This window comes from Notothenia rossii (assembly GCF_949606895.1).
Source record: "Notothenia rossii genome assembly, chromosome: 3".
Lineage (NCBI taxonomy): Eukaryota > Metazoa > Chordata > Actinopteri > Perciformes > Nototheniidae > Notothenia > Notothenia rossii.
Window position 1 is genome coordinate 9,516,067 of NC_136901.1, and position 17,368 is coordinate 9,533,434.

The 17,368-nt window shown below is 42.0% G+C and overlaps 1 protein-coding gene across 1 annotated transcript in view; it reads left to right on the forward strand.

The window, feature by feature from the left end:
• The window catches only part of dock9b (dedicator of cytokinesis 9b), a 31,048-nt gene that overhangs the window by 948 nt on the left and 12,732 nt on the right, over positions 1–17,368 (forward strand). Inside the window, 28 exon segments of the mRNA XM_079671829.1 lie at positions 1,023–1,139; positions 4,206–4,295; positions 5,658–5,740; positions 7,148–7,217; positions 7,742–7,837; positions 8,955–9,089; positions 9,267–9,441; positions 9,756–9,811; positions 10,361–10,435; positions 10,547–10,687; positions 11,393–11,728; positions 11,823–11,905; positions 12,288–12,410; positions 12,491–12,570; positions 12,655–12,842; positions 13,367–13,432; positions 13,585–13,677; positions 13,988–14,099; positions 14,251–14,369; positions 15,026–15,112; positions 15,187–15,276; positions 15,444–15,559; positions 16,014–16,083; positions 16,172–16,297; positions 16,489–16,560; positions 16,655–16,801; positions 16,996–17,079; positions 17,177–17,288. Coding sequence (XP_079527955.1) covers positions 1,023–1,139; positions 4,206–4,295; positions 5,658–5,740; positions 7,148–7,217; positions 7,742–7,837; positions 8,955–9,089; positions 9,267–9,441; positions 9,756–9,811; positions 10,361–10,435; positions 10,547–10,687; positions 11,393–11,728; positions 11,823–11,905; positions 12,288–12,410; positions 12,491–12,570; positions 12,655–12,842; positions 13,367–13,432; positions 13,585–13,677; positions 13,988–14,099; positions 14,251–14,369; positions 15,026–15,112; positions 15,187–15,276; positions 15,444–15,559; positions 16,014–16,083; positions 16,172–16,297; positions 16,489–16,560; positions 16,655–16,801; positions 16,996–17,079; positions 17,177–17,288 — 3,142 coding nt within the window.

Sequence of the window (17,368 nt, forward strand, 5' to 3'; positions counted from 1 at the left end):
GTGCATCCAAAGGGCTGAGAGATATGGAGGGATATTTTCATTACGTCATCAGGAGGATTGGTTGGGGCGAACCAGGATGTAAATCTATGGTCAGACTGTTTAATTGGTCTCAGTGTGTTATGTGTTCATTGGATCCACACCAAGGGGCTAATCCAAATAATGTGGATCATATCTATGCCCAGCAGCCAGGAATGATTAAATGAATGTACAGTAAGGTGACAACTTTTGGTTACATTTGTCAAATGGATTGTTTACTTCCAAACGTTCTGTTTCATACTGTCTTAGGGCTTAAAGCACAAACATGCAGCCTCACAGAGCAGTATTAGTAAGCTAATTTATATTTCTTGTTATGCAGACACAACCACGCGTGTTAATCATATGTGAACAATGATTTTTTAATATCACAGTCAGGCTTATTGAGGGAGGACATGCTGGAGGAATCCCTCGGGTGTTTTCTCTGGAATGTTAGATCTGACGTCTGCAGTGCCGGGGGAGTTTAATCTTGGCTAGATCATGAACAATGCTCCTTAATCTTACCGCCATAATGTAGCATAAGGATTTACTATGGCATGAAGGATCTCATTTGGACTGTATATTTTCCTGCTGTGGGAACTGTTATGAGTTCATGCCTCAGAGAACAGATTTGTAGAGTTGCAATGACTACTTCTTACTTCTCCAGTTCAAGTATTGAACGTGAGCTCATGACACTGTGACTGGTACAATGGCACACACAGACTCTCACTCATGCATCCGTCCCTCGCTTCTCTCAACTAGCATCTCCTCTTCTGTTAACTCACATGCATGTGTGTCTCTGTGCCAACTCCTGCTGCTGTAGCTGCCAGTAACTCTGTTGAAAGACAATAGCAACTTGTTTTCCAGACAGTGTGAATACCCTGGATGTGTAACTCATCCCATGCAATGATACCCTTATCAACATTAGCATTGGTCAACAAACCCACAAGTATTTCCAAAGTCTACCTTGCCACATGTTGCTAATCCACAGCTGTAATCCTCTCTTATAGGTAAAGCCGAAGATCATCGAGCCCCTGGACTATGAGAATGTGATCCTGCAGAGGAAGACCCAGATCATCAGTGATGTCCTGCGGGACATGCTGCAGTTCCCCACAGACGACTTCCAGGTAAGACGAGGAGAGAATTATTTATTGAGCCCTGGAGGTACATTTTAGTTTAGCTCTTTCCCTCTCACAGGTCAAACTCGGTGGCAGAGCAGTGACCTTTTAAATGTGGTATTTATTAAGAGTGCACTTATGCAGAAGTTTGAAATAGCTGGAGACAATTACGCAACCCACAAGAAACTTTTTAGACAGCTTTTTTTTGTTTTTTGTCGCCATTTTTAACATAAAGTCAACACCTTTTGTGCTTTGATTAGTAACTACGAAGAGGTAGCAAAAGCAATTGCCAGAATATTCACTTTTGTTGTTGTAATACTCACTTTGGCCACATGAGGCTGAAGTGCATCACTACCCCCTGTGGAGAAGTCACTCTTTTTACAATAGTCTCTCCTTCACGTTGTGTTCCCGGGAAGACAACCGAATAAGAAGATAGAATGTGTGACTTGTTAGACAACCCGAGTTGTTTAAGTTCCTCTTCACTGCGCCTCACTTGTGTCTTTAAGGAAATCATCTCACGAGGATATGAGATAGTTATGACATTACTTGGTGAACCCGTGTGTTAAATCGGCTATACATTTTGGCTCTTGTAAACATTTTCACGCTACATGGATCTGCTGTTCAAAGGGGCTCAGAGACTGTGTCCACATTACATCACCGTAGTGCTGGGATGGATCTCAGCGGGGTCCACTCCCTGTTAGAGAGAGGATGAGGAAACAGGGACGGACCCACGCTGTAATCCTTGGTATTCCTCAAGTCTCCTGAAAAAATATTGCAACTAATCACACATATTCCTTGTTCAGAGCCAACTACATCTAACTCACAAGTATTGGGTGTGTATCAAAACCTGTGGAAATAAGGCTATAGAGCTCATTGTTTTTAACCTATATATATATAATTACGGCGACAAAGCAAAAGAATGTGAGAGGTTTAGAGAAATAACAGAATATGTGGTGGAAAATCTACACAAACAGTCTGTTTCTAGACTATTTCACAATCAGTTCATGATGAGTGGTTTTCATTACAGGGCTGTCTGCAGAACACAGCCATTAGGAACTGCCCTGTGTGTGTGTGTGTGTGTGTGTGTGTGTGTGTGTGTGTGTGTGTGTGTGTGTGTGCGTGTGTGTGAGTGAGCGTGTGTGTGCGTGGTCCGATCCAGTCCATCCATCTGTCTAACCTGCCATATGTTTTACATCAGTGGGCTCAGAAAGGAGTAGGGGGGGGGGAGCCCGCCAGACATATGGGTCTTGCAAATGCACGTGCTCTGCATCGATACACCCACCTAGATACACACACACACCTAGATACACACTTACTGGGCATGCAGGAGAGAAGCTCTATGTAGAAGGAGGTAAGTGTTGGGATGTGGTTCAACTTACCTTGCATAAGCATTCATGTACAGGAGATATTATATGTGTAACTAGAACGGAAAAGACACAAACGGCCTTCTGTAAATGACATTTATATATCATATATGTATATATGTATAACTCTTCATCTTCTCTCTCTTTCTTTTGCTCTCTTTCACTCTATTCAGTTTACCTTTCATATTTAAAAAGTCAGTCCATATTTCACATGTACATAGGGCAATGTAGTAGCGTCAAAAAATTGATTTGTGGAGAGTGGTCAAGCAATAATGACATTTCTCTACTGCACCTGGGTATTCCATTTATGGATCATGCACAGATGTACGGATTAAAAGTAGACACAGTCACTTTCATCTTTCAAAGTGGAAAGAGGACTTCAGAAGACTCACTCCTCTTGCCCATCCCCAAGCACTTTGCCCAGATATCCCTGCTAGAGATTTTAATTCCTGCCTGGTATCCCTCTATCTGCCCTGCAATGCCACTGCCTATGGGAACATGCTCCTCTGGCCCAGTGGAAGCCATCAAAGCTCCGGTTTAATGACTGGGAAAGGAATGCTGTTAATTGGCAGCCAGCAGTTCTTGCTAACAGTTGATAGACAGGGCTGCGCTTTGGTCAAAGTCTCCCGTGAGTGAAACATTCAGGCTGTCTGTGTTGAAAGGTTTGTTGTCAGTGCAATGGAAAAAGTACAGGCTGGGAAATAGGCTGTGAAGCTCATGCGAGTGCAGCTAAAGTGTCTATGAAGTGTCAAACTGTGCTATACTGCAGTATGCTAATTGGTCATTCACCCTAAAATTAAAATGAAGCACTTGCTTACTCACCCATGAGTTTTTATGATTACCAACTTGGCGTCCGAGCCCCCACATTAGATTTTTTACAGCTCTTGTAGCCAAACCCCTGCATTGTTGTCGTGAATAACCAATATCTACCTTACTCCAGATATTTGAACATATTTCCTAACTGAAAAACTGGGTCTGGGCTACTGACAAGTCTCTGAAAGCTTTTGTTGGAGTGAAAGGGACACATGAGGGTATATGCTTGAAAAGGAGATTTATGACAAAACTAGGTCATTGTGCCACTGTTTCCGACTCATCTCAGTGGAGTAGAAAAGCAGTACACTAAGTGGGAGCAAGACATGGATGCCCTGGGCGCCTCTTGCTGCTCAGCTATGGATCCCCGCTCTCCTCTCTGGCTGTGTCTGTCCAATAAGGCTAGCAGGATGAATAATAAAGAGTGGAATAATACAGGCTGCAGAACACTCCCTTATTTTTTACCTTGAGCAACTCGAAGGAATAAAAGTACCCTCTCCTTTCATCTCCTCTTTTAATTAATCATTTGATTAATGATTAATGATATGATTGGACAATATTTTGTATCTTTAAATTTGAAATTGAGACCCAAAATGTGGAACTGTTCCATTTAAATGTAAGCTTTGACAATCAGAGCTAACAATCTGAATGTGTTGCCATCCAGACGAATGAGAGGCCTGGTGGCATTTCTCTGCTGAAGTGTCCTTGAGCAGAGGCTTGATATTTCACCCTCCTTTGAAGGAAAACACAAATAGTCACGAGAGGCAGTCAACTCAACACCAAACAAACACCCAAAGCAGGAAATGAATTTGCTCTTCTGTATAAACAGCAGCAGGATGTGTCTGTGTGCCAGCGTCTTTTATCGGTCTGTTTTCATGCCTGCTTCTCCGTCTCTCCTCAGATCTCCACCCTGAAGCGCCAAGGCAGGACTCTGTTCTCCACCGTGCCAGAGACTGCCGAGAAAGAAGCTCACTCACTGTTTGTCCAAGAGGTAAAACTAATACATACCTGGACGTAAGCCTGCTTTGTCCGTTCTTTATCCCTCGGCCAAATCCTCGCCCTCTCTGTCGTGACTGAAGCCCGGCTCTATCCTTTTGTTTGGAGCAAAGCCATGTTTTCTCTTCTTTCCCTCAAACACAGGTGCTTCACCTCTGTCCAGATAACGCAACTGGCTCTCACAGCCTGAATCAGATGCTGGAGCTGAATCCAGCAAACGATTCGTTCTGATGTGTTTATGGTGCGCTGATAAAGCAGATTACATTTCAGAGGAAGCTAGCGAAACAGAGAAGTGTTCACATGATTAAGAGACAAGGGGAAACTGATACGATGCATGTCTAAATTGTTTCTGTTAGCCTTTAAATGAACTTCATGAACAGGATTTGTGTTCCCCGCCCTCACATGTTTTCGGCTACAGATGGAGTCCACAGTTCAGTGGAGGTGCATGTCATGTTGTTTCAGTGTGCTGGGGTTGGTTGGGGTCCTGATAAATAGGGGATAGTCCCCCGTGGCTGCAGCCAGGAATTACATCATAACTGCATCTGGAGTTGCTGTGAGGCCTCATGCAGATGGGCTGTTTTCTGGATGAATTTTTCCACTTCATATTGACCCTTTGCCTCAGTCAACATGTTTATTATATAAATTTGCAGAATTGATGAGCACATATTGGACTAGAAATACACTTATAGAACACAGACCTACGCCAGAGGACAACGACGCAATCACATGCCTGAGTTGGGAAGTTCGACATGGGTGTGTTCATGAGCTCCAAACCATCATGTAGAAACGACATAAGCTCTTTAAAGAACATGTGTTCTAGGCCCATCTTATTGCCCATTGTTACCCTATTGCGTGACACATAAAGTGGAGGAAAACGACTCGGTTGAGCCAGAGGATGTGGACCATTTTTTCAGACATTCCTAGTTGTTTTTGAGCTAATGAGCTTTCTGAGCTTGTAGTTATTTGTCACTATTCGTTGGCAAAAATGGCATGACATGTTACTATTTTTTGTCTACAAAGTGTATTTTCTGTCTTAATTGTCTGCTGTTTACTCACAGATGTTTAATCCAGTCCAAAAACACATACGTCTGTAATTTGTACTGCCCTTATTTACATTGCCCTTAAGGTGGATGTAATGCATTGGAGAAGTATTACCATATTTGAATTTGCTACAAGTCAAGTCTACCTTAAAAGCAACAGTCCAACTGATTCCGTTTTCACTAAAAGGTTGTTGATAGAAATGTAATTTTCCCAGGATGTTTAAGAAACCTGAGCCTTCCCCTGTCTGGACCCTGTATGTTAGTACGTGTCTTAGTTTGCTCTGTTGAAATGACCTTTTTACTTTGTGTCTCTGCAGTGTATCAAAACCTACAAGTCTGACTGGCATGTGGTCAACTACAAGTATGAGGAGTATTCTGGAGACTTCCGCCAGCTCCCAAAGTGAGTGTGTTGGCTGCAGCTTTACCTATACATACTATAGAACAGGTACAGCACAGAAAATCTGTTACACAGATGTTGAGTTGCATTGTGGGACATGTAGGATCCAGTGTTGTAATTTCTCGACCAACCCAGCTCCATTTGAGAAAAAAAACACCTTTTAAATTCAGTAAATGAAATATATTTCACCTTCAGTTACTTTATTGTCATCCCCTCAAATTAATGGCTCTGCTCTTGTTGCACACATTGATTTATATACAGATCGCATTCTGTTGTTTTCTCTCTTTCTTTATATCCATAAATGCATGTGTTGTTTAGCTAATAGTTTGCTTTAGCCATCACACTGCACACAATGCTGCAAAAGCCCTCTCAGGTATGGTGCACATCTTTTTTGGTCCAGTGACACTGCCCTTTGTTTACAGCCCAGTGGATGTTTCAGACAGAAACACGGAAACATGTTTCTTGGAGGCGGCAAGATCTTCCACAACAACAATAGGAGGCTTCCTCTGTTTTTTCTAGCAAAGATAAGCACAGCTATTCTGGGACTGCTGTCGATTGATATCATTAAATCCCAAGGGAAATCCCACAATGCGATAGAGTATGTGTCCTTGGTCGAGCCACTTTCCTTAAGGACAGGAATGTCCTTTACAGATGTTGTGTTTCAGTTTTAAAACATCCTAGAGTAAAAAGTAGACAAGCCCCGGTCTTGACCTTGACTCTGTTTATGCTAGTAGCTCCCCTGAGCGAGCCGGGTCTTGTAAGGGGTAAATTTCAACGCTCCGTCTGGGGTTTGAGCTGCACTTAGAGTAGCAGCTGCAGCACTCGGGCTACTTCCTGTAAAAGTAGAAGCACTTCTGAGTAGTGCCGAAAAAAATAAGCTTTTCACGCTTTTTAGATACTGAAACATATGTGTATATTTCTTCAAGCTACACAGTCAAGATTTTGGAAACAGTTTTGACCCTTCTCATACCTCTGAACGACATATTATTAATATTTGCAATATCCATGACATCGACATGGGGCTTTATTTGGTCTAGATCGCAGCTGCCAAAGGCCTCTCTAGATCTAAGATCCGTGTGGGAAGCGTTCTCATTTACTGAACATTTGGTTTAGTTTGTGGAGCACAAAAAGATGCCATTACCCCATGTTTACGTAGCCAGTTTTTAATTTGTTCACAAACAACAAAGTCTCTTACTGTTTCTTGAATTTGTCTGTCAAATGTCATTTACCTTCTCACATACAGCTCCTTCAAGTTGTGTTTACATAAGTGTTGCAGTTTGAACAGGTCTTTGACTACTAACATCAATCCTTTTGCTGTATAAACCTTATATTGGTACCTTTTTAAAGTCCGCAAGACATGTAAGTCCTTGTGGTACAAGGGTCTTACTTATCTTTTTCCTGTACTTTCAGTAAAGTGTCAAGACCTGAGAAACTGGCAGCTCACCTGTTTGAGGTGGATGAAGATGTTGAAAAAGATGAGGTGAGTCCACCAATCCCAAACAATCGCTGCCCCATAGTCTTCTCAGAATCCCTTCTTCTCTAGGCCTCACCAAACCTTGTTCAGTCAGAAATGTGATTACAAGGGAAATGCAATAGAGCAAAAACATTATATTGAATATCTCGTCAAATTCACTTATTTAATTCCACACTTTTATTACAAGCCAACCTTTAGACATTTTGTTTCTCGTTCTATGCTCCTTGCAGTTTCCCAGAATATATGATATCTAGAATTTTAAGGGAAAAATAATCCCATAATTACCTCGCCTCATGCATTGACTTAACTGAAGGCCAGTGACCTTTGATGCACACTGCGTCATGGCTGAAATCCCCAGAGATTAGAGAAGTGCAGCGTTGATTTAAATCTTGCTCGTAATGAAGGACTGAACAGTCAATAAAGCCTCCTTCCAGATTTTCAAGTGTGTAAATAAATGTAATTTTTACCTGTTTATTTTCCTTTGATGGCAGAATACATCAGTGATGTGTGTTCTGTATCTCCTCCTGCAGGACACAGCCTCTCTGGGATCTCAGAAGGGAGGAGTGTCTAAACATGGCTGGCTGTACAAAGGCAACATGAACAGTGCCATCAGTGTTACTATGCGGGTGGGTAACAGCTCCAACAGCCTTTCAAAGCCCCTTCTAATACTGTTAGTTGTGACTGCAGGGATTTTTATATTGATAATGATTGCCATGTTAGCACACAAAGGCAGTGTGGTTAAAGGGGCACTATATTGATTTTACACATGAAGTTACTCAGCTTCAAGTACTACTAAGCCTTTGAAAACATATAATATTATATATATAATATAATATATATATAATATTTTTAGTCTCTAAAGGAGATTCATAGTTTCAACACTTTAAAGAAAAAAATTAACACCAACAAGTCCAACAAGTTATTGGAAACACATGTTACTCCTTAAATCATGATTCTGTTATTTTTTGCTTAAAATGAACGAGAGCAACTTAAAAACAATACCTTTTATTTTGCACTTCAAACAACAATACATTGATCATGCATTATCCTGAAGAAAACAAATCTTAAAGGGATAGTCTGAGAGATTTGTATTCAATGTGTGACTTCTTTAAAACATCCCTATTCAAGGCGTTTGAGATATGTTTTTCTGCTTCCCTTAGCCACAGCAGTACAGTGCTTAGCTTCCTGCTGTTCCTCATATAACCCCACTTCACAAAATGTCCCTGAGGCATTTCAAAATAACAACAAGAAAAAAGTATGTTTGGTGAACATTCATTAACTTTACATAATATCTGCCTCTAGAGCTCACACAAAACAATCTGCAATGTTTACACCAAGGAGAATTGCATTTAGTTCATTTTGATCATTTCGCTGTCTCTAAATCCCTTCAATATTAGTAACCTTTATTAACTAAAGACCTAACAGCATCTGCGTTGCCTTTTTGTTTAATACTTGGTGTGGTATGTATTAATAATCAGTTGGCATGCAGGAAACACATTTCATTTCATTAAATTACATCATGTTATCAATGTAAATACAAACTTTGGATTTCCTCCAGTCTCTGTGACTTTTTCTCTCTGCACATGTGGACATATAATTAGCCATTGCTTACGGTAGCCTATAACTTGCTGCACTTTGTCATTTTACCCTTGAGCTTTCCCATGCCCCATCTCCACCCTTGCGGTATTTTTAGAGTGAAAGAGGCTGTTTGGGATGTCAACGTCCTCTGTTTTTAACCTCCAGTCCTTCAAGAGGAGGTACTTCCATCTGGCCCAGCTGGGGGACGGATCCTACAACCTCAACTTCTACAAGGACGAGAACACCTCCAAGGACCCCAAAGGAACCATCTTCCTGGACTCATGCATGGGGGTGGTTCAGGTAAAGCATCTTATGCACTGAAACCACCAAGTACAATTTCAATTCAGAACATTGAAGTGGGCATTCTTTACCCCTTTAAGCCCCACACAATGTGTTTGTTCCCCCTATAGGTTGAAATTGTGAAATGTCATAAAAATGGACTGCATGAAATCAATATTTGCATCTGGGTGTTTCCAGAACAGCAAAGTGCGCCGGTTCGCCTTTGAGCTGAAGATGCAGGATAAGAGCACGTTCCTGCTGGCTGCAGAGAGCGAGGCGGAGATGGAGGAGTGGATCGGCACGCTCAACAAGATCCTGCACAGCAGCTTCGAACAGGCCATGCAGGAGAAGAGGAACGGAGACCTGCATGACGGTACCCTTTTCCATTTCATTTCTTTGACAGCTTATTTGTCTGTCTTAGAAGCTTCATTATTTCTGTGTGTTTTTGTTGATGTGCCTTAGGGCTTGTGTCTGTTGATGCTCGATGCACCTCAGGGTTCATCTATTCCCCTGCACCGCATGGAATTAAGTTATCTCCGGGTTGTTTCTTTCTGAAAATCACTCATGCTTGATAAACAACTTTATTATCAATATGTTTTCCTTATGTAATTATTTCCTCCTCAAGGAGGCCAACACATTATTATGTTGTTATATAATTGCATCAGCTCATGTTGATCTCTCCAACAGATGAGGAGCTTGGAAAAGCAGATCTCTCCTCTGGAAGTTTTCAAGACAGCTTTCAGGTAGCCTGCTTTTTGCATCTGTGGTCACATGTTAAATCCTGCCCTCTGTTTGCACACACCATAAACTGTTGAATGTCTGAAGGTGCCATGTGACCACACTTGGAAGCAGTATGAACTGTGAGGGCTTTGCTTTCAGTGGATTTGCTATACAGCTGTATTTCCTGCTACCAGGTTTCCTGTTGGTGCTAACCAAGCAAACATCTGCTATTGTGGGAATGGCCTCCAAATGCAGAGGCCAGATGAGGCCAACTGTGGTGTGGAACGTCTGAAAACAAACTCTTAAAGGCGCTAGTTTGTGATTTATATTTACCAATTTAGCATAAAGCTACACCTATAAAAAAAAAAGTGTATTTCAAAGATAATAAGCAGGCATCATAGCAATCGGTACAGACTTGGACTTTACAGAAAGGCGGATCTTAATGTACACACAATGTTCCTCTTAGTTTGATACTGTAAACCAAACCAGGACTATGACATGGACAGCATGATCATTTCTATCCCTTTCCTTTTCAAATAATAAACTGTTGTTCACTTTGCTTTATTTAACAGACTGCCAGAGATATTGAGTCCAAAATGAGGAGTGAAGCTCGTCTGAAGCTGTTCACTCTGGACCCTGACACACAGGTGATGAAGCTCTCACTAGCACCACAGCCAGCTTTGTTATTTATCGGATGAATCACTTAAAGGTTCTGCTGTGCCAATATAAACCTTATGACATCTCCTCCCCTCCTATAGAAACTGGACTTCTCTGGCATTGAGCCGGACGTGCGGCAGTTTGAAGAGAAGTTTGGGAAGAGAGTCCTGGTCAGCTGTAACGACCTGTCCTTCAACCTGCAGGGCTGCGTCGCTGAGAATGAAGAGGGTCCCACAACTAATGTATGTTTCCATTCAAAACTAGAGAGAGTTCTTCATCATAAAATACGCATATTATATCTTTTTTTGTGCGAAATAAATGCAGTTCATTAAAAAGTAGTATACAATGGAAATACTCAAGGAAAGTATTGGTATGTAAAATAGTGCTTCAGTGGTGCAATGTACTTTGTTACATTACATCACTCAATATAGATTGTCTTCAATGTTCACATTGAAATCACACCTGATTGCATGCAGGTATGATACAGCATCATTCCAGGAAATGTCATTTACCAAATGAGAGCGAGGTCTAAATCAGATCAGACAGTTCAGATGGCCCATTTTGCCCCGGCTTTGTCAGAATTGGTGTACTTGGCACGAGGAACAGCCATTTCCATGGCAACCAGCCTGGGCCTCCCACCGTGCATTAGCGCCAGTCTGAGGCTGGTTTCCTGCCGTCACTATCCAAGGTCTCTCTCTCTCTGTGGAAGGAGGAATCCTTCTACACTTAGCACTCAGCTGGGAAACCACAGCTATTAGCTCCTCAGAACACACACACACAAATGGGTTTGTGTAATGGAAAAGCAGTGAATGGGAAGATGAATTACATCAATGGTACATTTTGACTGGATGGAAAATGAGAAGTGCATTAGGAAGAATGGGTTTCCTCTCAAGCTGTTACTCTTTCTTCCATAATTTAATTATTTTCCTCCATCCCTTCCATCAAAGGTGGAGCCTTTCTACGTGGTCCTGTCGCTCTTCGACGTCCAGAACAGTAGAAAGATCTCGGCCGATTTCCACGTGGACCTCAACCACCCTCTGGTCAGACAGATGACATCAAGTTCAACTAACAAGCAAGACGTGCACATCAATGGAAGCAGCGATGGTCCCCTCAGGCACGCTATTGGGCTTCCAGTGGGCTCTCTCCAGTACCCCAGACAGGGGGTCTTCTCTGTCACATGCCCCCATCCAGAGATCTTCCTGGTGGCCAGGATTGAGAAGGTCCTGCAGGGGGGGATCACCCACTGCACTGAACCCTACATGAAGAGCTCAGACTCCGCCAAGGTCAGCAGAGATGACCGGGCGTGGCTGTAAATTACAATTTGATCAAGTTATCTTTAATCATTCATTAGCAAATGTCATTTTCACCTGCCTGTAGATGTCTCAAAAGGTGCTGAAGAATGCTAAGACGGCCTGCAGCAGACTGGGACAGTACAGGATGCCGTTTGCCTGGGCTGCAAGGTATACAACCACCCTTCAAGAGGACAAATGACTTTCAATGCATGGCTATTTAAAATGGCTATTGTGTTCAGGATGTCACACTGGTGATGGTTTTATTGGACCACTCAGGGGTCTGTAGTATTTTAACTCCACCTCCACATACCATGAAGTGAAAATGCGGCATTATACAATGACAGATTTTTTGCACTTGAGTAAACTTACAAAAACCAAGGGGACTTATTCTCCTGTGCACAGTGATACAGATTTTGAATGCTGCATATAAACTGAGGGAAAACTGTCAAATGAAAGTCAGCCTGCTGTGAGACTCAAATCTTACAAACCACTGGCGTAGAACTGAAATGTTTCTCCAGATTCAATGTTTGTTCCCCCCCCCTCTCTGCAGGCCTGTGTTCAAAGATGCATCAGGAACTTTGGACAAGAGCTCTCGCTTCTCGGCTCTCTATAGACAGGACAGCAGCAAGCTGTCAGACGAGGACATGTTCAAACTGCTGACTGACTTCAGAAAGTATGTTTCCCCTCTCTCTTCAAGATATCACTAGAACTGATTTGAAACATCTTACTGTTTCTATATCTGTTTTCCAACAGAGCAGAGAAAATGGCCAAACTCCCCGTGCTCTTAGGGAACTTAGATGTAACTATTGACAGCGTGGCCCCGGATGTAACAAGTAAACCTTTGAAATATCAACAAAACACTTTGAATTCTCGAGTCAACCTTGAACCCAGTAACATCTCTAACTTCCCGCCTGCAGATTGCGTCACTACCTCCTACATCCCTGTGAGGAACTTTGAAGGCAACGGGAGTGGCGGCGCTCTCCTGGAGGTGGAGGAGTTTGTGCCCTGCATCGCTAAGTGCTCCCAGCCATTCACCATCTATAAGAACCACCTCTATGTGTACCCAAAACACCTGAAATATGACGGACAGAAAACCTTTACTAAGGTAAGAGCAGTATGGATGCATGAAAAAGATCTAAAAATCATTTGAGGAAACAGAGGTTGGAGCTTTTTTATGTTGAGACCAAAACATGACTTGTCCTTTTTGAAAGTAACTGCTTGGCTAGCATTCTCTTATCATCATGGTATTATGTTGCTGTTTATCCTGCGAGACAACTGGCACCCGCCTCAGGCAGTTTGAGCCAAGCGGCAGAGCTGGATAGAATTATCCTTACGCAGAGCAGCAGCTTCTGATTAATACATTAATGCAGGGCCGGTATTTTCACTAGGTCAGCTCCATATAGGAAAACCAAGCCACCTTCTCTCCCCATCTGTCTCTCTGCCCTCTTTTGTTTTAAATGAGAGCTGGCAATCCTTTGCCTGAAATATTTTCCATCTCTTTGTAGACACTAATGGACATCTGAAACGGCACAGTAGAAAAAGTGTCTGGCAATCCCCACAGGGATTTCTTGGAACTGGTTCTTTGTTTTATAATCTGCGTGATTGTAACTATTGTGTTTCTTTCTTTAGGCAAGAAATATTGCAGTCTGCGTTGAATTCAAGGATTCTGATGAGGATGAAGCCCAGCCAGTGAAGGTGTGTTCATGGACTTTAGTGAAGATCTTGATGGGTTTTAACTAATAACTAATTAGCCAAACCAATTGTTTTTTAATATATACGTTAACCACATGCACTCATCTCTCTCTGTGTCATATTTGATCATCTTCCTCTTTTTGAATCTACTGCAGTGCATCTATGGTCATCCAGGAGGTCCTCTATTCACCAAGCAGGCATATGCCACCGTCCTGCACCACCAGCAGAACCCTGAGTTCTATGATGAGGTATGTCTGTGCTTATATTCAGGATCATTTGTATTAATATAATGCATCTGAAATATGTTTATGTATAGCTCAAACCATGAATGGAGAAAGGCTGATATTGTATTCCCTATGTTCAATCTACTTTGAAGGCAGTGTGTTTTAAAATAAGGACGTACCTCTCACCTTCTCTCTTATTGTTTAAGCACATTTCAATTCCCCATTGAATCCTCAGTGGGAATGCTCTGCAGGCTTTGTTCCCTTTTATTTTCCTGCACAAAGCTCCCTCTTTATTCGAGACCCAACCCGAGGAATCTGTTTTTCTCGCCTTCAGATAAAGATAGAGCTGCCAACTCAGCTGCACGAAAAGCACCACCTTCTCTTCACCTTCTATCACGTGAGCTGTGACAGCAACAGCAAGAAGAAAGACCTGGTGGAGGCTCCAGGTAGGTGGAGAGAAACACCGGCAGTTATTTTTATAAAAACAAAAGAATGAAGTCATGCAAATATCTGGGGTGCATAATGTAGGCAAAGCAGATTGACTCTGGCATACTTGAGAGCTGATTGAAAATGTGTCTGTACCTGCTCTATTCACAGTGGGTTCAGCATGGCTGCCTCTGCTGAGGGATGGCAGAGTCATCATGAACGAACAGCTGCTGCCAGTGGCTGCCAATGTGCCCGCCGGGTACCTGGGCTCCCAGGACGGGATCAACAAGGTGAGAAAGAAGAATATTATCAATATCTGATTATTTTTAAAGAGCAATAAGCTGTTGTGGCTTAAAAGAAATGAGAACTACGGTAGCGGTTCGGTTAATGTAACGGTAAGTTATGATTAGGGTAGGTATTTGAAATGGAAAAGTAGTTATAAAAAACTACTTTAACATTTTATTTGCACACCAATGTGCTAATGCTGGGTTTTACAAGGTATACATTATTTTTCCTACCTTGTTTTATATATTTAATTCTATGTCACTATGTAAGTGTTAATGTGTGTTGACTTGAATTGACTTTATATGCAATGACTCCTTCATAATAATGCAATAAGGAAAAAATATAAACCAATAAAATTAAAATATAAAAACATAGAAAAGTGGCAGATAGTGCAAACCCATATTGCTTAACTGTGAAGGAGGCACTTTTTGCCAACTGCGGCTATAAACTTGGTACGACATCTGTTTGAAAAGTAAACACATAAAATACTTATTCCGTCCGTCTTGTAGTACGCTGCAGCCATATGCAGCTTGACTTCCTATTTTACAAAGAATCTGTCACAGATGATGTCAATTACTCTATGTCTTAGCATTTTAAATCAACACAGTGCCGTTTTTACTCAGTATCCAGTGCTTCCATTATTTCCCACTTGTCATTACAGCACTCTGGCTCGGAGATCAAATGGGTAGACGGAGGAAAACCTCTGTTCAAAGTCTCAACTCATCTTGTTTCCACAGTTTACACTCAGGTATGTACATTATATCCATGTATATCCTTTGCTCGTTGATTTGAACATCATCTAACACGACATATTGCCTTTAGGATCAGCATTTGCACAACTTCTTCCACCACTGTCAGATCATGGAGATGTCAGAACAAGCTTCAGAGGGAGAGCTGGTGAAATACCTGAAGGTATTCTTGGCTTTTTATTTCTAATGTGCCTGAAAGCACAGGAACACACCCTTTTTCATGTCTCATCAAATACAATCTTGTCACCTGGCATTAAAGGGAAAATGAGAAGCCAGAGCCTACATTCATTCAATAGTATGTTTCTTTCTTCCTCCCTTTTTTTTTTGTAGAGTCTCCATGCGATGGAGGGTCATGTGATGGTCAACTTTCTGCCCACCATCCTCAACCAGCTGTTCTGCGTCCTAACCAGAGCCACACATGAGGATGTGGCTGTCAATATGACCAGGCAAGACACACACACACACACACACACACACACACACACACACACACACACACACACACACACACACACACACACACACACACACACACACACACACACACACACACACACACACACACACACACACACACACACACACACACACACACACACACACACACACACACACACACACACACACACACACACACACACACACACACACACACACACACACACACAGAGAGAGAATGCAGTAGTTTATTCCCCTGCGTCTCTTTAATAGCCTGAATCCTCTTTCTCATTAGACACTCACCTATGGCTTGCATACTCCATATACCTCCTCAGCAGTGTGTGGGACTACTCTTTGAAGCTCTGCAGGCAGTGTGTAAATGAGGTGTTAGAGCCTCAGAATGAATCAAAGTAACCCCTCCTCTTCTTTTATGTTTCTATGTCATTATCTGTTTCTCTTCAGGGTGATGGTTCATGTTGTAGCGCAGTGCCATGAGGAAGGGCTCGAACATTACCTGAGATCTTATATCAAGGTGAAGTCTCTCATTATTTTCATACTGATCATATGAATGCAGATTATGTATTTGTATTTTTCTGATTTGTATCCCTCTCTCCTCTCAGTTTGTGTTTAAGCCCGAGCCTTACTCCTCCACCAATGTGAAAACAGTTCACGAGGAGCTGGCTAAAACCATGACAGCCATTCTCAGGCCTTCCACAGACTTCCTGACCAGCAACAAGCTGCTCAAGGTAATATCTATTACTTAACTAGCGTCTCCATTTTAAGCATTCACACCCTGAGAAAATGACCATAACATACCTTACATGCACGTAATAAATATGTCAGTTTAGCGTGCACAAGAGCTAGCTTTGGCTATTACCCAAGCTAGCTATTGATTTCTTGTCATACATACTTAGCTCTGTGTTTTTTTATGTTGCAGTACTCATGGTACTTCTTTGAAGCTCTGGTGAAATCCATGGCTCATTATCTCATGGAGAGCGGGAAGGTTAAGGTAGGTCTAGTTTTGCTCTTCTCAGCTTATGTTTAACCTCTTTCCCCCAAGCCTAAATCCTTTCCCTCTTTTTCTTTTGCCCTCTCTTGTGCAGCTTGCCAGGATCCAACGTTTTTCAGCGTCCTTCAACCATGCGGTGGAGACTCTGGTGAATATGCTGATGCCACACATCACACAGAAATACAAGGACAACCTGGACGCGGCTCGCAATGCCAATCACAGCCTGGCAGTGTTCATCAAGGTTGGCACCCGTCCCAATGCCTGCAATGCAATACATTTTTTTTCAAATATTGCCCTTAAGGTTAACGTTAAGGGTACATTTGAAAATGTCGCAGCAGATTTTCCATGTTGTACCTGATCTAAATAAATGTGATTCCAAAGAAAATTAATCGTATAGACAGAAAATGTAATTATAAAATCATTCTTTTCACTTAGCGCTGCTTCACCTTCATGGACAGAGGCTTCGTATTTAAGCAGATCAACAACTACATGAACTGCTTTATGCCTGGGGATCCCAAGGTTAGGATGCTACTATCTTGAAAGCTTTTATTGAAATCATGAACCATGTAGTTAAGGCTAATCTTCTCTAAAACGTTTCCTTTTGTGTTCCTGTCAGACTTTGTATGAATTCAAGTTTGAGTTCCTGCGGGTCGTTTGCAACCATGAGCATTATGTCCCTCTTAATCTGCCCATGCCCTTTGGAAAAGGCAGAATTCAAAGGTTCCAAGGTGAATGACCAAATGTTACTTTAATCTAAGTTGATTGTAGTTTATATTCAGCTTGTTATCTCTCTGCATCCTGTGATCTT